This window comes from Sphaerodactylus townsendi, linkage group LG01 (assembly GCF_021028975.2).
Source record: "Sphaerodactylus townsendi isolate TG3544 linkage group LG01, MPM_Stown_v2.3, whole genome shotgun sequence".
Lineage (NCBI taxonomy): Eukaryota > Metazoa > Chordata > Lepidosauria > Squamata > Sphaerodactylidae > Sphaerodactylus > Sphaerodactylus townsendi.
In genome coordinates, this window is record NC_059425.1 from 188198960 (window position 1) to 188220501 (window position 21542).

Genomic DNA, 21542 nt, shown 5'->3' on the forward strand with positions numbered 1-21542 from the left:
GACTTATCTAATAAGACTTTACATCCATATATATGTGGATGTGAGTAATAGTCTAAAGAACGGAAAGGCAGAACCATCAAAAACGCGATCATGACATTGAGCGGAAATGAAGTCAGAATGGGGGTGACGTCATGAAGCCAGCCGCCGGCCACTTCCGCCTTTCGGCGCCGGGGCTCGCGTGGGTGAAACAAGCATGGAAGGGAGCGCCGTCGATGACAAGTTGCTGCCCGAGGCTATGGCGGTAGCGGAGGCGGCGGGCGAGGCCGGGGGCTTCACGAGCGTCCGTCGGCGGAAGAGGCGGGCGGGCGAGCCGGCGGAGGCCCCCATGGAGACCGGCCAGGCGCCCCTGCCCAGGAAGCGGCCCGACTTCCCACCCCTTCGCGGGGCGGCGCTTGAAGTAAGGCGGCCGGGGGGGGGGGGGGGGCTGCCCCTGTTGCCAACTCTGAGCTGAGAAGGTCCTGGAGGTCGGGGAGGGTTCGGCGACGCTATCCTGGAGGTTGCCAACCTCCAGGTGGCGGCTGGGGAACTCTTGGATGGGCAGCTGGCCTCCCGTCTAGAGGGGTCTGGAGAAAAGGACCACTGGGAGGCTGCAGAGACCACTGAGGTGCCTTCCCTCCTGAAACCCCGCCCTCCCCAAGCCCCACCCCCCAATTTCCAGGAATTTCCCAACTCAGAGTTAGGCCTTAGGTTATAAAGAAGAAGAAGAAGAAGAGTTTGGATTTATATCCCCCCTTCCTCTCCTGCAGGAGACTCAAAGGGGCTGACATTCTCCTTGCCCTTCCCCCCTCACAACAAACACCCTGGGAGGTAGGTGGGGCTGAGAGAGCTCCAAAGAACTGTGACTAGCCCAAGGTCACCCAGCTGGCGTGTGTGGGAGTGCACAGGCTAACCTGAATTCCCCAGATAAGCCTCCACAGCTCAGGCGGCAGAGCTGGGAATCAAACCCGGTTCCTCCAGATTAGATACACAAGCTCTTAACCTCCTACGCCACAGCTGCTCCTGCTAAAGCCATTGAACCCACCCTAGAGAGCCCGTGTGGTGTAGTGGTTAAGAGCAGGTGGACTCTAATCTGGAGAACCGGGTTCGATTCCCCACTCATTCACATAAACGGCGGGCTCTTATCTGGTGAACCGGATTTGTTTCCCCACTCCTAACTTCGTGCTGGGTGACATCGGGCTAGTCTCAGTTCTCTGTGCACCACCTACCTCACAAGGTGTCTTGTTGTGAGAAGAGGAAGGGAAATTGAGTTTGTAAGCCTGGAGTCTGCTTACAAGAGAGAAACGTGGGGTATAAATCCAAATTCCTCTTCTACTTTATAAAGCGTCCATTTTCTGCAGCGGGTCTAATCTCAGTAGTCTACAGGGCCATTGTAATTCTGGGGCATCTTTGGGTTCTTCCTGGAGGTTGGCAAGCCTACCCCTGTCCCAGCGTGTGTAGCGGAGGGACAGAGAGAGTGCATGGACCAGTGTTGTGCGAAATATACAGGAGTCTGCCTGAACTTTAACATCTTCTTTTGTACAAGTTGCTGCTGTGGAGTCCTGCTTCCTCCGATGCCCTGTTTCCGTAGGTAGATGCTATTTGTAAGAATTAGAAAAAGACAACAAGTCAGATCAAGGAGCCATGAAATGTGGGAAATGCAAGTGGCAGTGTCCCTTTATAACATTTAAGAATAGTCAAGGAAAGTACAGATACTTCAGGATAAGTCTGGACTTGTGAAATTCACTGGCGTGACAGTCACGATAGGGTTGCTGGGTCCTGTCCCCTCCCTCCCCAGCCACAAGCATAGATTTGCCAGATTTATGTTGGGGAACATCTGGAAATTTGAGGCATGGGGCTTGGGGAGGGTGGCATTTGGGTCAGGGAGGAACTTCAGTGAGGTACAAGGCCATACAGGTCATTTTCCAAGGCATCCATTTTCTTCAGGCTGTGCCCTGCGAGGGGGTGGCATGCAAGGGAGGGAGGGGGAGGGGCCCCAGCATCTGGACATGGCCCACCCACCCTAGTGGGGGGAGGGGAGGCATGCAAGGGAGGGAGGGGGAGGGGCCCCGGCATCTGGACATGGCCCACCCACCCTAGTGGGGGGAGGGGAGGCATGCAAGGAAAGGGAGGAGAGGGAGAGAGGGGTGGCAGGAAAGGGAGTGGGAGGGGCCCCCGGCATCTGGACATGGCCCACCCACCCTAGTGGGGGGAGGGGAGGCATGCAAGGAAAGGGAGGAGAGGGAGAGAGGGGTGGCATGCAAGGGAGGGAGGGGGAGGTCCCCCGGCATCTGGACATGGCCCACCCACCCTAGTGGGGGGAGGGGAGGCATGCAAGGAGAGGGAGAGAGGGGTGGCATGCAAGGGAGGGAGGGGGAGGGGCCCCAGCATCTGGACATGGCCCACCCTAGTGGGGGGAGGGGAGGCATGCAAGGAAAGGGAGGAGAGGGAGAGAGGGGTGGCATGCAAGGGAGGGGAACTGATCTCTCTAGCCTAGAGATGAGCTTTAATTCCAGGGGATCCACAGGGGCCCCCTGGAAACTGGCATCCCTAGGTGACGGCCACTGGCTTACCTGAATTTAAAAGGGACTTGAGCAAATATGGGGAAGAGAGGTCTGTTGTTGGCCATTGGCCATCGATGATGGGGCTCCCCTGTTCCATCTGGCTGGTCATTGTGGGGGTGGCATTTCCATTCTGATGTTCTTATGGGAGACCCATCTGTTTTGACCATTTATGCAGAGCATGGATATCAAAACGGAATGATCATGTGCAGATGCTAGCCTGGGAGCCCTTTCTTTCCAGCCCCACCTCTGTGCACAGACAACCAGAAACCGTTCTTGCTGTGGTCCATGGCGCTTCCTCCTGAATAAGAAGTTGATCCTTAAACCTTTAAGTCATTGAGTAGATTGAAGTGAAAATCTCTAACCCCCTTTCCCTTTTTGCTGCCACTTTGGTAGATCTGTCCTTCTTAAAAAGGATTTTTATGGAGGTTATTTTGTTCTAACATTCCAAATGTGAATGAGGCTTGCAAGGAAAGTGGTAGATTTTGGCTACCTTTGCTTTTTGTTGAAAAATTTATTTGTGCGACGGAGCTAAAGGATCCAATTTAGAAGAAGAAGAAGAGTTTGGATTTATATCCCCCTTTCTCTCCTGTAGGAGACTCAAAGGGGCTTACAATCTCCTTGCCCTTCCCCCCTCACAACAAACACCCTGTGAGGTAGGTGGGGCTGAGAGAGCTCCGTGAAGCTGTGACTAGCCCAAGGTCACCCAGCTGGCGTGTGTGGGAGTGTACAGGCTAATCTGAATTCCCCAGATAAGCCTCCACAACTCAAGTGGCAGAGCGGGGAATCAAACCCAGTTCCTCCAGATTAGATACACGAGCTCTTAACCTCCTGCTGTAACCATGTGTACACCCAGATGCTAATCATCAGTGCTTGCTTCTTCTTCTTTTTTTAAGTGAGGGAATTTTTGTCTGTAAAATTCAGTTACCAGAACTCGCAGGAGCTTCCGTTTTCTATGAGCTTCCTTCTGTCAGTGAAGGTGAACTGAGACACTTTTGTATGTTGGGTAAAAATTAGGCTCTAATGAAATTTTTTTTTGTTTAGGGTGGAAAAGGTGACATGAGGAAAATTCCTGTACCAGCTAACAGATATACGCCCCTAAAAGAGAACTGGATGAAAATTTTTACACCTATTGTAGATCACTTGCAGCTTCAAATCAGATTTAATTTAAAAACAAGGAATGTAGAGATAAAGGTAAGTTATAGGATCTGTTGCATGCCTTCTTGTTTCTGTCTTGGCAGGGGATGAGTATATTACCTGTTCGCACTAGAATGACCAGTGGTCATTGATTTGTCTGCTTTCCTTGACTTGAAGATCCAAAATAGCATCTAAGTAATTCTGAGAGGCTTTTTTACCAACTTGGGTCAATCTGACTTTCCAACATCCGAATTCTCCATTTGTAATGTTAGGTGAGATGCATTTAAAACCATCCTAAAATAAAGAGAAATCCTGAGACCCCAACTGAATAAACTTACAATCTTTCAAATAAGCCGATTTTGCAAATCAGGTGGTAAGATCATCACTAACTGAAAGTGATTTGGGCACCAGAATGCAGGATATTCTGCGCCCGTAACTTGCTTTCTGTGTTTTATTATAGCAAAGTCAGAAAATTCTATTGTTGCATCAGCAGACAATAGTAGCCACAGCTACAGAGTTTCAAGTCTTAACAGCTACTGCACAGTTCTCAGTCTGTCCTCCAATCTATTATCTGCTGATGCAATGGCAGCAAATTGGATTGAATTTACTTTCCCTGGAGTGTTAAATCTCAGTCCACGCAAACAGTAAAAGTGCTTAAAATCTCCTTGTGATTGTGGGGAATACACACATCAACGAACCCACACTCAGGAGAAGCCCTATAAACAATAGGAGTGTGGAAAGACCTTGGCTCAGAATGATGAGTTGGCTGCTCGTCGACAAATCCACACTGGGGAGAAACCATATAAATGCTTAGAGTGTAGAAAGAGCTTTGCTCAGAATGGCCAACCATCTGCTCATCATTGCATTGACACTGGGGAGAAACCGTGTAAATGCTTGGAATGTGGAAAGAGTTTTGCTGAGAAGGGGAAGCTTAAGGTACACCAAAGCATTCGTACAAAGGAGAAACCATAAAGACGCCAAGCCGCGATTTGCATCAGAGAATTCACACAGGGGAGAAACCAGACATTCCCCAGTGTTGCACAATCTCTAGCCTCAAGGCCAGTCATTCTAAGCATAATCATCTAGAGGTAGTTGGTAATCTCGTTGCCATCTTGGTATGGTTAGGTTGTTGTTTGGATCAGTGTTTTAGTAAATTTTTATGTGTTAGCTAACTTTTCAAGTAAGTTGTATGTAGCCCCGAGCCTGACCTTGGTTGGGGAGGGTGGGATATAAATTTAGGTTGGTCGGCGGTTGGTTGGATGGATGGATGGACGAACGGACGGACGGACGGACAGGAGTAATCCATGTTTAAATTGGGTTTAATTCAACAGTTATCAGTTAAGCCTGAGCTTTCTTGTTCAGGTGAAAGGAACAGAGAGCATCATAGGCTCTTTGTAGTAAGGGAAGAAGACAGGTTACCCAACACCTCAGTAGACAAGGATATCATAGAGCAGGGGTCCCCAAACTATGGCCCGGGGGCCAAATGTGGCCCCCTGAAGGCATTTATCCGGCCCGCCAGGCATGGTGGCGATAGCTCCATTCATGCGCAGTGGGGGCTCAAGGGAGAGGAGGAACCGGCCCCAACGGCTGTTGATTGCAATTACATGATGGCACCCCCAAATCTCCATGAATGTTCTGACCCAGAGTTGGAAACCTTACACGTGGCAACTCCTTGCTCCTCGGGCCTCTTCCCTCGCTACTCCATGTGTTGCTCTCAGGCTTTCTGTTCCTACTCACTCCCATTGGCATCAGCCAGGCTGGTGAATCGCCGCTGGCTGCTAGGAGGAAGAACCCAGTGAAGATACCTAATCCCAAGTTAGGATGGAATGCTTCCATTGGGAAAAGTTCCTGCTTTTTTTTTTTTTACAGGGAAGGTATTCCACAGGCCTCCCCAACAATATTTGGAGCCTCCCACCCTGGTACTTTCTGACATACTTTGGTCACTGTTCTAAAAAATAGACCACATGACAGAAAAGGCTTGAAAGGTGAAATCAAACATTTTACAATCATTTGTGCATAGGAATTTTTGTTCATAGTTTGTTTTAGTCCTGCCCTCCAACAGTCTGAGGGACAGTGAACTGGCCCCCTGTTTAAAAAGTTTGGGGACCCCTGTCATAGAGGGACTCATGATCAATCTGGGCCTGACTGCTCAGTTTGTGAGCATTCTAAGAAAGACTTAGAACACAGGTGTCAAAACTCGCGGCCCTCCAGATGTTGTGGACTACAGCTCCCATCATCCCCTGCCAGCATTATGCTGGTAGGGGATGATGGGAACTGTAGTCCATAACATCTGGAGGGCCGCAAGTTTGACACCTGTGACTTAGAAGAAGAAGGGTTTTGATTTATACCCCACTTTTCTCAACTGTAAGGAGTCTCAAAGCAGTTTACAAACTCGTTCCTCTCCCTTCCACAAGCCTTTGTGAGGTAGGTGGGGCTGAAGGAAGAAGAAGAAGAGTTTGGATTTATATGCCCCCTTTCTCTCCTTGCCCTTCCCCCCCCCCCCCACAACAAACACCCTGTGAGGTAGGGGGGGCTGAGAGAGCTCTGAGAAGCTGTGACTAGCCCAAGGTCACCCAGCTGGCGTGTGTGGGAGTGCCCAGGCTAATCTGAATTCCCCAGATAAGCCTCCACAGCTCAGGCGGCAGAGCGGAGAATCAAACCCGGTTCCTCCAGATTAGATACACGAGCTCTTAACCTCCTACGCCACTGCTGCGCCTTCTGAGGAGTTCTCAGAAAACTGTGATTGGCCCAAGGTCACCTGGCAGGCTTCATGTGTGGGAGCGGGGGAACAGTTTCACCAGTTAAGAATCCACCGCTCTTGACCACTACACCATGCTGCCTCTCTTTGCCCTCCAAACTCATTATTTCTCTCTCCCTCCCTCCCCCCCCCCCCCAATATTAGACTTGTAAAGAAACCAAGGACATCAGTGCCTTGACTAAAGCAGCCGACTTTGTGAAAGCCTTCATCCTTGGATTTCAAGTGGAAGTGAGTTTTTCCCTTTTATCTGAGCTGAGTTTCCCTCGTGTCAATGAATGGTTACACCGCACGTGAAATCTATCTATCCGTAGTATGTACAAGGAAATGCTTTTCTTCGTTGTTTGTATAGAGCAGTGATGGCGAACCTATGGCACGGGTGCACACAGAGTTCATCATGTGGGGGGCAGAAAATCACCCCCACACACACACACACCTCGGCTGGCCTGGACCACCGAGCACGACGTGCGCGCACCGGGTTGAGCAGGGAGGACTCTGCTGGCGGGCCTGGTGCCTGTGTTCCGGGTGGCTGCTGACTGAGGGGGGGGGCGGCACAGAGGAGGCAGAGATGCTAGAGAGGCACAGAGCGGTGCACGTGGTACTTGCGAGAGGCTTGAGCAGGCTGGCCCCTGCTCGAGCGGGTGGGGCGGAGGAAGAGGGAGCCAACCGGTTTTTCTAAACTAAAACCTCAGCATTCAGGTTAAATTGCCGGGTTGGCACTTCATGATAAATAAGTGGGGTTTGGGTTGCAATTTGGGCACTCGGTCTCGAAAAGGTTCGCCATCACTGGTATAGAGAGATGTGTGTACTCACCATCAAGGGTCAGTTAACATGGAGACCTTGTAGGGTTTTTAAGGCAAAAATGTCCAGGGGTGGTTTGCCATTGCCTTCCTCTGCGTGAGCGGAGAGAGTTCTGGGAGAAGTGTGACCGGCTCAGGGACACCCAGCAGGCTTCATGTAGAGGAGTGGGGACTTGAACCTGGTTCTCCAGACCGGAGTAACCTCTTAGAATTGCACCGTCTGTGCTCTTCCTAGGGCAGGGGTGTCAACCTCGTGGCCCTCCAGATGTTCATGAACTACAATTCCCATCAGTCCCTCCCAACAGGAGCATTGGCTATACTGGCAAGGACTGATTAGAATTGTAGTTCATGAACATCTGGAGGGCCATGAGTTTGACATCTGTGTCCTAAAGGTTCCGCCAGACCTCATGAGCGCCTTTGGGAAGGATATAGGGGGCACCCATTTGGTTGGCCTTGAATTGCATCTAACCCGTGTCAACTTCCCTTTCTCTCAAATTTGTTAGGATGCCCTTGCCCTCATCAGGTTGGATGATCTTTTCCTTGAATCCTTCGAAGTAACTGATGGTGAGTATCCTGTAGTTCCACAGGAAGTATGATGTAATCAAATGAAAGGTCAGATTTTTCTTCCCTAGAACACACCTCCTGAAACAAAAGCATTTCACTACGAGCATCTCCTTCAGTTTTACTGACATAAGTTAAAGTTTGCAGCCCTACTGTACAGAGTTTGTGTTCAAAACTTAGAAGGCATTGGGTTGGATCTTACCAGCTTTTCCACTGGGTCGGAGGGAAGAGACGGTCCTCTTTAGCTACAACAAAAGGCTGTGTTGAAAATCATGGAACCAACATGGACAGAAATCGTGTGCAATGAGGGAAATGGGCAAGAATTGAGTGGAAAAGTTGGGGAGGAGGGTGTCCAACCCGTGGTTCTAACTGTCCTCAGATCTCTAGACTCAGTGCAGAACTTGTGTTGGCTTTCTCTTTAACAGTTCCTGGGCATTAGAATCGTAGAGGGTTCGTAATGAGCCTGTAACCGTGGTAGATTTTAATGCTGGTTGCTTCAACAATAAGATATGCTTATTCTAGTTAGTTGTCCTTCTTCCGCACACGGAATAAAAATGGTTCTCCAAGGGCTCAACGTAGCACCATATTTTCCATAAATGTGCAAGGCCGTGACAGGCTTGGAAGGCTTGTAGGGAAGTCACAACTGACTGACAGTTACTACTCATTGACTTTTCAAGCCAAAAAGTGAGCAGAGGTGGTTTACCATTTTCTGCTGTGTAGCAATCCTGATCTTCCTTGGTGGTCTCCGATCCAAATAGTAGCCACGACTGACCCTTCCTAGCTTCCGAGATCGGAGTTGTGTGGGTTATCACGGTCCGGACAAGAGAGGAATGGAGGTGGTTTGCCATTGCTTTCCTCCGCATTGCAACCCTGGTCTTCCTTGGTTGCCTCCCATCCAAGTCCTGACCAGCCCCGACCCAAGACCTGACGAGATTGGGCTAGCCTGGGCTATTCAGGCCACTCACATTCTGAACACTTGAACACAGTCATTTATTTTTCTTGGCATAGATGTTAACGGAGCAGCTGCCCTTACTTTGGGGGAATGTCTAAACTCTGAAACCACTAAGATACGGTGATTGCTGGAAGAGAGGTTTTGTGGTGTTGGATGGAAGAAAGGCCTGGTTGCCACGTGACCTGGAACAATGTGGCCCGGATGCTACCATGTCAAGACCCCCTTCCACATTCCCTATCTACCAATGTGGCAGTGATCCCACTGGTCCACTATTCTGTTCACGGCCACTCCCGTTTCTTTGCTTAACAAAATACTTCCTGTTCAGCCATCCTGAACAGAGACTTTTATCGGTTGCTTTGGAACGGGAGGCTGGCGTGGGTTGGTGGCTACTTTTCTCTGTGCAACCAGAACAAGTTGCTGAGAAGCTGCTGAGTTTGCTTGGTTTGTTTATCAATTGCTGAAACTGTTAGGGTCTGGTTGTGGTGGGTTTTCCGGGCTGTGTGGCTGTGGTCCGGTGGATCTTGTTCCTGACATTTCGCCTGCATCTGAAACATCAGGAACAAGATCCACCAGACCACGGATACACAGCCCGGAAAACCCACCACAACCAGTTGATTCCTCCCATGAATCCCTTCGACAATACATTGGGTTAGGGTCCTTCCCCCCCCCCTACACAACAAACACCCTGTGAGGTGGGTGGGGCTGAGAGAGCTCCGAAGAACTGTGACTAGCCCAAGGTCACCCAGCTGGCGTGTGTTGGAGTGCACAGGCTAATCTGGCTCACCAGATAAGCCTCCACAGCTCAAGTGGCAGAGCAGGGAATCAACCCCGGTTCTCCAGATTAGAGTGCACCTGCTCTTAACCACTATACCATCAATTTCTTTTCTTTTTTTGTTCCCTTTAGTGAAACCGTTAAAAGGAGATCATCTTTCTAGAGCAATTGGAAGAATCGCTGGGAAAGGCGGGAAAACAAAGTTCACTATTGAAAACGTCACGAGGACGCGGGTCGTTCTTGCAGACTCGTAAGTATCGTCTTCAGATTCTTTCCCCATTGCATGATTATTTAATGTATGTCAGCGTAAGAGGAGCCCTGGTGGATCAGACCAGTGAGCTATCTAGTCTCCTATGTTGCAGTATTAAAGTGTTGATTTGGGATACTTTTTGTAGACTTGTAGCGTTAATTTGACTTCAGTATACTGAGGGAAAGAAGCAGTAGCAGTTCTTCTTTAAAGGTCAAAGTAATTGCCTGTGCAAGCCACCGGATCATTATTGACCCATGGGGTGATGGCACATCCAATGGTCCTATTCAATAAGCCTTTATTGGCATATGCACGATAGTTCCAGTTAAAATATAGTTCCAGTTAAAATATAGTTCCAGTTAAAAAATACAGTTCCAGTTAAAAAGCGAATAGTAAAAAACTTTGCGTTTGTCATACATTCAGTTTACAAACTTCTGACAAAAACTTTGCCACTATAAGGCAACAAATGGAAAATCCTGACAATTTAAAAGCGTAACTACTTTATCTGATTCAGTATAATCAATCATAGGGTCTATAGCTTGGGATAGCAGGCTGGATCGGAGTTCTTGGTATAATACGCAGTTCAGGAGAATGTGTGGGATGGAATCCAGCTGTCCTATGCTACAGGGACAGAACCTCTTATCGCTTAGAAGACCTTTAAGTCTTCCTCTATGTAGCGGCGATGGCATGATGTTAAATCTAGCCAGCATATAGGCTCTCCTGTGTATGGGATTTGTGAGCGCTGCAATATAATAGGCTGGGTATCCCTGCGTGAAAGGAATTGACATATTTGTTGGTGAACAAGATTTATTTGCCAAGCTCTGCAGTTGTTGATAGTCCATTGCTAACAGCCTCTCTTTAATGAGGTCAAAAGTTTCAGTAAAGGTTAGCATATTGAAGGAGTCACTGTCATAACCCAGTTCCCCGATCTTTGCTGTAACTATTGTGCACCATTTTGAATGGTGGAGATGGCACACACAGTGTTTGGAAAACGAAAGGCGAGGGGGAGAAAAGGAAAGCACGGAAACTGGATGAGCTACCTCCAGAAAAACACTCGCCCCAAACAGGGAAGTACAACAAACTGATTTATAGCACGAATGACAAGTCTAAACACATTAATAGTATTATAAATACATTCTTATACGTGAATAGAATTGCACTGGAATCAAGTTCATTCAAAAATCCCACAGACAGGAGACCATCCATGAGTAGAGGCAATGTTTCAAAAGTCAGTTTGTGATGGTGTAGATCAATCACGTAGGCATGTGGGAGCCGGTCGCTTACCAACCGCCAGAAGAAGATCGTAAATTAGACGTGCTGGAGAAGACAAGCCCTTTCCAAAACGCTGGAAGAACGTTGGATTCAATAGCAAAGGATGCTGAGTAAACTTTGCAATCACCTTTGCAGAACGCTTGCGCACTGTAGAGCGTTTTCGAAAGAATACTCTTCCTCGGTGTATATATTCTTTTGCGTTCATACTGTTATGATTAGTCGTCAAAGTGGCTATACTTGGCCAGTTTTCATACAGAATCATTCACATGGTGTTCCTACGAAGATTCAGGTCATATCAGTGTTTCCGGGGTGGTTTGCCACGGCCTTCCCCACTCATGGACACTTTACCCCCAGCCAGGTGGGTCCTCATTTTACTATCCTTGGGCCGGCTACCCGAAACTGACTCAGGTCATGAGCAGAGCTTGGACTTCAGGACTCACCACTCCGTTCCACGGGGCTCCTCCTTAGCTAGCTTTTAAAAACATCAGATCAGCTTTGCTGGATCAGACCAAGAGCCAGCGAGGCGCCGTGGTTAAGATTGGTGGACACTAATCTGGAGGGCTGGGTTTGGTTCCCCCACTTCCTCCACACCAGTGGCAGAACAATCTGGTGAACTAGGCTTGGTTCCTCGCTCCTCCACATGAAGCCTGCTGGGTGACCTTGGGCCAATCACAATTCTCTCAGAACTCTCACAACCTCACCTCCCTCACAAGGCACCTGCTGTGGGGAGAGGAAGGAGTTTGTGTGCTGCTTTGAGACTCCTCACGGCTGAGAAAAGCAGGGTGTAAACCCAAACTCCTCTTTATCTCGTTGAGCATCCTGCTTCCTACTGTGGCCGGTGCTGCCTCCTCCTGTCTCCCCCCCCCCCCCCAAAGTAGTATTCTGAGTACACTGCTTCTTAACATGGAAGAGAAAAAAGTCCCTAAGATGGTTAAAGGGCTGGAGCAGCTTCCCAAGGAGGAAAGACTGAAGAGTCTGGAACTGTTTGGGTTACAAAGGAGGGGGGAGGGGGTGTTAATAGAGGTTTATAAAATTATGCACAGGGTGGAGAGAGTTGAGAAAGGGACTTTTGTCCCTCCATCTCCCAAAACACTAGAATCTGAGGGCATCAATTAAGCTGATGGGCAGTAGATTCAGGCTGGACAGGACGAAATGCTACTTTACCCAGTGAGTGATTAAAATGTGGAATTTGCTGCCAGAGGATGTAGAGACGGCCAGAGGCGCTGATGGCTTTGGAAGGAGATTAGACAGCTGCAGGGAGGAGGAGCCCATCAGTGTCCACGAGTCACACAGTGTTTACAGGGAATCCCTGAATCCCAGTGTCAGGCGGCAACTTCAGGGGATGATTTTGGCCTCTGCGTCCCTGTTGCTGGACCTCCGGAGGAACCAGTTGGCCACTTTGTGAGACAGGATGCTGGACTAGACAGGCCCCTGCTCTGATCCAGCGGAGTCGTTCTGGTGGGGATTTCAGAACGTTGTGGACGTACCTGAGTCGGATCCTAACCTTGTTGGGTTCTGTTCCCAGTTTTGCCCCTTTCAGACTTGCGCAGGTTGATCAGTACGAAACCCGTTCATTTGGAGGCGTTTGCTTCAACTCTCCTTAAGCGCAGAATGTTGTTTCACAAGTGAGAGGCGAACAAGCAAGGACAGAACATTGTCTTTCAGAGCCCCGTGGCCAAGACTGTGGCCTTGTTAAAGCCACGGAAAATACCGGAGGGATTATCGTAAGAGATCTTGCAGCCTAAATGAGCACAGTTTGATGCACGCGTGATTAGCGGGTAGCAGATGTAGGTGAACTCCCATTTTATCGCAGTGATTTCCACTCTTTACATGCCGTCCTCTTTTAGAATCGTTCCTAATTGTCTACAGTCACGCGAAGGCTGTCTCAAAGCCAGGCAGCTGTACGCAGGCTTAGAGGGGAAAGGGGGCTGTGTTACATGGTGGCGCTGGAAGAGATAAGCAAACAAATTAGCTCAATTAAAATGGAATCCCGAACTGCCAAGTGTGCTTTGGCAGATGGCGTGGGCGTTGCCACTCAGCGCAGCGGCGTTGATCTGAAACGAAGCCAGCGCAGACAGCCGGATGCTGCAGCCACATTTAACGCAGAGGATTTCCAAAGGCTCAGGCCTCAAGTGGGCGGCTGCAGTCCATTGGAGCGGGGACAGGGTCAAAATCATCCAAGTGCTGGTGGTATCATAATGAATTGAGTTAAGCAAGCATGCATTCGCACACACCAGTCCGTCCGGTTTATGATTTGGTAAAAGCGTTTTCAGTGTGTCAGTGCCCTCGACTTTCACGTGCGATGATTTTTGTTTCAGGAAGATTCACATTTTAGGATCTTTCCAGAACATCAAAATGGCGCGAACGGCAATTTGCAACCTAATCTTAGGTAAGCCTTGATTAAGGGAAGGAAACCTGAATTCCTTTCACCCGGCCTTTTCATCAGAGCAGGGCAGGGGTGTTCCAACTTAGCAATAGAACCCCTCGGGTGGTTCTCTGCGTAGTCGATGGGAACATTCATGAAACTTCCCTATACCAGTGATGGCGAACCTATGGCACTGGTGCCAGAGGTGGCACTTGGAGCCCTCTCTTGGGCATGTGCAAACAGAGTTCATCATGTGGGGGGTGGAAAATCACCCCCCCACACACACACACACACACATCTAGGCTGGCCTGGGCCACTGAGCACGACGTGCACGCACCACAGTGAGCAGAGAGGACTCGGCTGACAGGCCTGGTGCCTGTGCTCTGGGTGGCTGCTGCCCGAGGGTAGGGGGGCGCAGAGGAGTCAGAGACGCTAGAGGGGCACAGAGTGGTGTGCGCAGGACTTGCTGGAGGCTAGAGCAGGCTGGCCCCTGCTCAAGCAGGGGGGGGGGGGCGGAGGAAGAGGGAGGCAACCATTTTTTTCTAAACAAAAACCTCAGCTTTCAGGTTAAATTGCCGGGTTGGCACTTGGCAAAAAATAAGTGGGAATTGGGTTGCAATTTGGGCACTCGGTCTCGAAAAGGTTCGCCATCACTGCTCTATACCAAGTCAGACCCTGGGCCCATCAAAGCCGGCATTGACAACTGGCAAGGCTGGAGGCAGAGATCTTTCACAGCAGGTACAAGATGATCCTTTTGACTGGAGATGTAGGGGATTGAACCTGGCACCTTCTGCTTGCCAGCCAGATGTTTTGCCTCTGAGCCACAGCCCTTCCCCCCATGGAAGAGTCTTGTAACCAGCGCCTTGGCTTCTTGCTGCAGGCTGTGAATGCTTTATGTATTAGCATGAAGCAATCGAAGCCTGTGCCCTAATCGGTTTAAACACCTCTGGGGTTGTCTTTGCTATTTGGAGTGTTTCGGCTGAAGTGGAACTCTGTCCTCTCCTTCTCTTTGACACTAGATGACAGCTGCCCATCAAATGCAAAACAGAAACCTCGTTCCCATTTCACTCCCCCTTAAATTTGTTTTTAGCAGAAGAAAGGGAACCGTGTCTGTACCGGGTTGGGTCCAAAGCCTCCCCAGCAGAGTGAAACTGGTGGACTTCCCTCTCCACCCCCCTTACTAAAGTCAGCAAGCCCCCCCCCCCCCCAATTCTGCTGTTGGGGATCTGGGAAGCCTCAGCAATCTTGGGAGAAATCAAGTAAGGATTTGCAGTGGGAGGGGAAATGGGTTGAAAACAGTCACCCTCCGCATTCCAACCCGCGAAAGTGCAGTTTTGCTAGAGTTAACAGTACCTTTGGATCCAGGCCATTAAGATTTGAGCAGCAGTGGCGTACGAGGTTAAGAGCTCATGTATCTAATCTGGAGGAACCGGGTTTGATTCTCCGCTCTGCCGCCTGCCCTGTGGAGGCTTATCTGGGGAATTCAGATTAGCCTGTACACTCCCACACACGCCAGCTGGGTGACCTTGGGCTAGTCACAGCTTCTTGGAGCTCTCTCAGCCCCACCTACCTCACAGGGTGTTTGTTGTGAGGGGGGAAGGGCAAGGAGATTGTCAGCCCCTTTGAGTCTCCTATAGGAGAGAAAGGGGGGATATAAATCCAAACTCTTCTTCTTCTTCTTGATGTAAGGACTAGCGTGTCCCACCCAGCGTTTGAGTTTCAGCAGTCTTCCTTTTTGTTTTAAGACATTCTGTGTTTAAGAGCAGCATCTAAACCTTGAAGTATCAGATCTCCGCATTAGCTGCAGTAACGTGTGGTTTTCTTCTCCAGGTAGTCCTCCATCAAAGGTGTACAGCAACGTCAGAGCAGTGGCCAGCCGAGCAGCGGAGAGATTCTAAAACTTACAATTCTGAGTGGAACGAACATTATTTTCTTCTGCCTTGTCCAGGAAGCAGCTTGTATACAGACTCCTCATCTTGGGAAAATGCTGCTAGTAACATTTTCTTGTAATACAGCTGACGTGTACAACAGACATGGGGCGGTGTATCTTTGGATGGTCTGGAAGTTCATCTTTTGAAAGAGGATTTTTGGCTAATAAATGGTATCTGCTAATTTTCTGTGATGTGTTAACGGTTAACTTACCAAATGGATGTTTCGTGTGTCTGCTCTGCTATGTCAACGAGGCAACCTTTGGTTGTGTTGGAAAATGCCATTGAGTTGCAGCCAATTTACAGCGTCCGTAGAGTTTTCAAGGTAAGATAAACAGGTGGTTTGCCATTACCTGACTCTTGAATCCTATCCAGGGGAGGGGGGAAGGAAGTGGTGCGGGCTTACACCGAGTGTCCACCCCACAAGCTTAAGTAGCATGTTATCCAGCTCCGTGGGGCCCGAAACCAGAAGAGCTGGCTGCCCTGCGGCGGACTCTTATCTGGTAAACTGGGTTTACCCGCTCCTACATATGAAGCTTGCTGCGTGATCTTGGGCTAGCCACAGTTCTCTCTGCACTCTCTCCCACGTACCTCACAAGGTGTCTGTTGTGGGGAGAGGAAGGGAAAGGACTTTTTAGGCCAGTGAGACGGGGTATAAATCCAAACTCTTGGTTCTTCTAACCCACCCTGTTTCATAAGGGAGCAAAGCAAACTACAGCCATAATAGCAGGAAAAAAATGAAAAATGTCCATTTTCCTCTTTGCGAGACTCTTGCCACGATCCATGGAATGACTTGGAATGATGTTCTCCGTGTTTCAATTCTGCTAACTGTTTCACTGAAAGGCTACTGTTCAGTGCAAGTCTCCAGTGCGTGTGAAGGGGCAATGAAACATTCTTGTAATCCAAATTACCCAAACCTGGACAAATGTCCTCATACAACTGGTTTATATGGATCCAGCAGTTTTAACCGAGGTCCCTTTATTGTTTCTGTTCATGCCTCCACAGTTCTTGAACTCAGGAGTACGAACTCATGAATATGCTTTATAACAGGGCTTTGCAACCTGCAGCTCTCCAGATGTTCATTGACTAGGAACTCATGAATATGCTTTATACCAGGGGTCTGCAACCTGCGGCTCTCCAGATGTTCATGGACTACAGATGTTCATGGACTAGGAACTCATGAATATGCTTTATACCAGGGGTCTGCAACCTGCGGCTCTCCAGATGTTCATGGACTACAGATGTTCATGGACTAGGAACTCATGAATATGCTTTATACCAGGGGTCTGCAACCTGCGGCTCTCCAGATGTTCATGGACTCCAGATGTTCATGATTTACGAACTCATGAATATGCTTTATACCAGGGGTCTGCAACCTGCGGCTCTCCAGATGTTCATGGACTCCAGATGTTCATGATCTACGAACTCATGAATATGCTTTATACCAGGGGTCTGCAACCTGCGGCTCTCCAGATGTCCATGGACTACAAATCCCATCAGCCCCTGCCAGCACGGCCAATTGGCCATGTTGGCGGGGACTGATGGGAATTGTAGTCCTTGAACATCTGAAGAGCCGCAGGTTGCAGACCCCTGCTTTATACTGAACCAAGTCCTGGGTCTCAGTCTTGCCTACTCAGACTGGCAGTGGCTTTTCTGCGTTTCACATCACTTGAGCCTTTAAAAAACGGGAGATGCCAGGGATCGAACTTGGGGCAAGCTTGCAAAGGAGGGGCTCTTTTTTGGAGACATAGCTCCTCCCTCCAGTTTATAAAGGTTCAGCAGACAGTATGAGGAATTAACAGTGGAACCACTCCTCAGAAGATTCCAACGTGTTAATGGATTTCTTATGTGGGATAGACGTTTGCATACCCCCACGTGTAATCAGAGTGCTCTTCTATATATAGGGGTTGGGGGGTTGGGGTGCCTTTCAAGTACAATGCCTTCAGTCCTCCAAAAGGCCACCCCAAAGTGTTGCAAAGCACAGTTGTCCCTTCCACGACATGGGATTTAGGGGCCCGGCAAACTCTGCGGCCTGAAAAACTGCACAAAACTCGAGATACAAAGGTCGCTGGGAGATCACCACCAGGTGTCACGTATGAGATTGCCGTAAACACACTTTGAACCGCAGTGGTTTCGCTGCAAACTTAATTTTAATAAAAAAACAATTGTGTAGCGGTTCATTAATTTTATTAAACAGTTGTGTCATTAAAATTCCCATTTAAAGTACTTTTTCATGCTGACCCACAATAAAATCACAATGTGGAAGGGACAGCTGTGTTCCTTTTTTGGTAGAAAATTTGTTCTACAGAAGAGGGCAACACACATCCCTTCACCTTATTAAGAGGTTTTCTCATTACAAATTGGGGGAAAAAATGCCTTCGTCTTGCTTAGGTTGTAACCTTTCTTCAGTCCAGCCAAATCTCAGGATATAATGTCAACTCAAGCAAATCAATTCTAGTATTTAATAACCAGGATGAGTTAGATCAGTGGAAAATCCAGATATTTAGGAGTTAGTTTTTCAGAAAGCATTGAAGATCTGACTGAATGGCACTAATGCAAGAGTCAGATTGAAAAACGTGGACGAAACTAAATTTATCTTGTCTAGACCAGAGAGCAGCCTTAATGAAAATATCGCCAGTGCTCATTCCAATATTGTTCCTGAGTGATTTTACTAAAACTGAGAACATTTTTATTTGGGGGTATAAGAAAACTACAATTCAAGGAAGGTTAATGGCAAACCCCCCCCCCCCCCCCGAGGTGTGTGGGTCTGAAACACTTTCTAGAGAAAAGTATTACTGTGCTTCCTGACCCATGAATATTTGGCACGGGGGCCGAGAGATAAACAGGAAGAGAAGTCGTGGAAACAGCAAATGGTCAGGAGCGACCCCGATCCAAGGAAACACAGTAGGAAAAGCAGACTATTTAGATCAACAAGATTGCACACGCGACCATGGAAAAAATTTAACCAAACACCGAATTATTATCCATAATACAATTGTGAGTACATCATCGTTTATTCTAAATAAAAGGGCTAAATTCTGAGATTGTTACTGTGTTCGAGTTTAAAGAATTTGCCCATAGAACATAATGGCAATTGGATCTTTCAAAAGAAATCAAAATCGGGGAACTCTGGTGCAACTTCCGGGTCGCGGAACGCCACAGTATAAGCAGAGAGTCTGAAATTGCTCTATGGATGGTGTTAGATCAAAAACTATTTATGCCGTCTCAGGGATTTATGAAAACATATGAGCCAGTGTGGTGTAGCGGTTAAGAGCAGTGGGCTCTAATCTGGCGAGCCAAGTTGGTTTCCCCACTCCTCCGGGCTTCATGTGGAGCAGGAGGAAAACAGATCCTGTTCACCAGATAGAGCAGTGATGGCAAACCTATGGCACGGGTGCCAGAGGTGGCACTCAGAGCCGTCTCTGTGGGCACGCGCAAACAGAGTCCCCCCTCCCCATACATCTAGGCTGACCTGGGCCACTGGGCTCGATTATTAGCATTAAACCTAAGACCAAGTTTTGGGGAAGCAGTGTAGGTAACCCTGTTAAGCGCTGTTAAACCCCACTGATTTTCATGCGAAGAACTAAAGCGTGATCCTTTACCTGGGAGTAAGCTCGGTTGCTGGCATTGGGGCTTGCTTCTGAGTAAACCCTCCTAGGGTCATGATTCACCCGTTGGAACGGTTGCACTGTTGCTTCAAAGCAAAGCCACCAAGTAACGCACGCCTCGGAGCCAACTGGCTTTTTCTAAACTAAAACTTCAGTATTCAGGTTAAATTGCCGCGTTGGCACCTTACGATAAGTAAGTGGGTTTTGGGTTGTCATTTGGGCACTCGGTCTTGAAAAGGTTCGCCAGCACTGAGATAGAGTCTGCTTCTCACGTGGAGGAGCAGAGAATCGAATCTGGTTCTGCAGATTGTAGAATCCACCACTGCACCGTGCTGGCCTTTATAGTGGTTTGAGGGTGAAATGGAAATGTCAGCCTTAATAGGAGTCGGGTCAGAAGCAATGAAAGCCCCGCCTGCCGGTCTCATGGAGATGAGATGCCTTGTAGGTGAGAGTCAGCGGAGAGCAATGGTTAAAGCCAGCAGACGAATCTGAGAACGGAGTTCAATCCCCTATTCCCCTGCACGAAGCCTGCTGGGTGACTTTGGGGCAGTTCAGGTTTCCGTAGAAATCTCTCAGCCCATGCAGAGGCAGGCAATGGCAAGCCACCTCCAAAAGTAAGCAAGCCTTTATTGGCATAGACAACAGTACAACAATAATAAAAACGGATTAAAAAGCATATACAATACAGGACGAAGGAAATCTACTGGCGTTTGGTAATTTCCAGGAGAAAGTCTGCCACTATCATACAGAGATCAGGGTTGTCCAACAAGTAGTGTAATCTAATTAAATCGGGGAGATCGGGTAAATGTAAAGGAGTAAGATTCACATACTTGGATCTGATTTCCTTGAATCTGAGACAGTGTAGTAATTGGTGGGCCAGAGATTCAACTGAGCCGTCGTTACATGGGCACAATCTTTTAGCCTTTTCTGGCTTATTAAATCTGCCATGTAACAAGGCAGAAGGCATAACATTAAACCTGGCAAGCATTAAAGCCATCTCCAAAAGCCTTTAGCTCTGTTAACCCTTCGGTGTCACCATAAGTCAGCTGTGACTTGATGGCACTTTCCACCACCACCTAGGTGCAGAAATGCATCTTGGATTCAAGGGCTGTATATGGCTACAGCATCCCCACCTTGTCTTTATGAAAGAATTTCACATCTTATAAAAAAAATCCCACAATATTTTCCCGCTTTCTTCCACCCTCCCCCAATTTCCAGGGTTTTTTAATGGAAAAAGTTGGGTAGGGAAAGGTCTTTTTGGGGGGGAGGGGGGCACCTTCCCTCAAAATAAATTCAGGGTTTTTTGGAGGGGGGGCTCAACATCTCAAAAAAAACCTATTGAAAACTGAGCGTGGTTATCTACTGAGGAATGCCATAGCTGCAGCAAGATAATGCAAGATTCTGAGTGCAACTGATGATACCCTCCACAGAACCTTGGTTAAGTTAGGGCTGGTATGCTACATTTATGGACAAATTTGCAAGTATGCAAAGAGTTAAAGAAACTGTGCACCCAGGAGTTGTTTTTGAAAGGGGGGGGGACGTCTTTAGTTAGTAGAATACATTATAATCGGAGGAAGATGTCAAGGCTGTTAAACTAGAACAAAAACCTGCCACACCAAGGACTACCAAAACTTAAAGACACCTAAGAATATTGTATTAAACATGAATAGGTCGGAAGAAAGCAATTATGAAAAGCACAAACACAATAGTCACCAATGCATACACATACAAGAAACAGTTTACAAGAGAGCAAAAGCTAAATGCAACTAGAAGGAAAAGTTGGGTCCGAAAAGCACTAAAGAGATGAAGATTTTTGAATGGAAGACTCAGGTAAGTCCTTGGGTAACAACCTCTAGGATAGGTAAGTATTATTGTCTTCTAATTGAAGAGTTTGATTTATACCCCCCTTTCTCTCCAGTAGGAGACTCAAAGGGGCTTACAATCTCCTTGCCCTTCCCCCCTCACAACAAACACCCTGTGAGGTAGGTGGGGCTGAGAGAGCTCCGAAGAGCTGTGACTAGCCCAAGGTCACCCAGCTGGCGTGTGTGGGAGTGCACAGACTAATCTGAATTCCCCAGATAAGCCTCCGCAGCTCTAGCAGCAGAGCGGGGAGTGAAACCCAGTTCCTCCAGATTAGAATGCACCTGCTCTTAACCACTACGCCACACACAATTGAATGTGTAAACATCAATATCTTCAAGATAATGTCTAGACGGGCACTTCTATGACTGTTTCATCATAGCCTACCCATATTGTCGTTATGATATTCTAGCCTATAATTAATATTTGGCTATTAAATGCTCCCAACAATTCTAGGGGCTAGGTTTTCAGTGTCATCTTGTACATTTATTTATTTATAATCAATTTTATATACTGCCCCTCCCCCGAAGGGCTCTGGGCGTTGAACAACACGATAATAACAAACAATAACATTAAAACCCCATTTAAAACAGCGGATTAAACAAAATTACAGCGGCATCCAGCAGAAACTTCATAAAACGTAATAGACCCACCCTGGAAAAAACAGACCCGGAGAGCTGAGGGCCCCATAGAAATTAAGTGACCTATTTACATTTAATATGATATTCTTATGTGTCCTTAAGTGCTG

At 48.1% G+C, this 21542-nt stretch overlaps 1 protein-coding gene across 1 annotated transcript; it reads left to right on the forward strand.

The window, feature by feature from the left end:
• Positions 1-143: 143 nt before the first annotated feature.
• PNO1 (partner of NOB1 homolog) lies at positions 144-15510 on the forward strand. Its single transcript, XM_048501648.1, has 7 exons — positions 144-397; positions 3582-3731; positions 6577-6660; positions 7733-7793; positions 9647-9764; positions 13352-13422; positions 15229-15510. Exons 1-7 carry the CDS (start codon positions 194-196, stop codon positions 15294-15296), a joined length of 756 nt encoding a protein of 251 aa, XP_048357605.1. The 5' UTR covers positions 144-193; the 3' UTR covers positions 15297-15510.
• Positions 15511-21542: the final 6032 nt, after the last annotated feature.

What these genes read in the sequence shown, in the direction of transcription:
- PNO1 (XM_048501648.1), top strand. Translation starts at nt 194, where the DNA reads ATGGAAGGGAGCGCCGTCGATGACAAGTTGCTGCCCGAGGCTATGGCG. An exon ending in TTCGCGGGGCGGCGCTTGAA is followed by an intron (nt 398 to 3,581) that starts GTAAGGCGGCCG and finishes TTTTTTGTTTAG; the next exon opens with GGTGGAAAAGGTGACATGAG. An exon ending in CGGGTCGTTCTTGCAGACTC is followed by an intron (nt 9,765 to 13,351) that starts GTAAGTATCGTC and finishes TTTTTGTTTCAG; the next exon opens with GAAGATTCACATTTTAGGAT.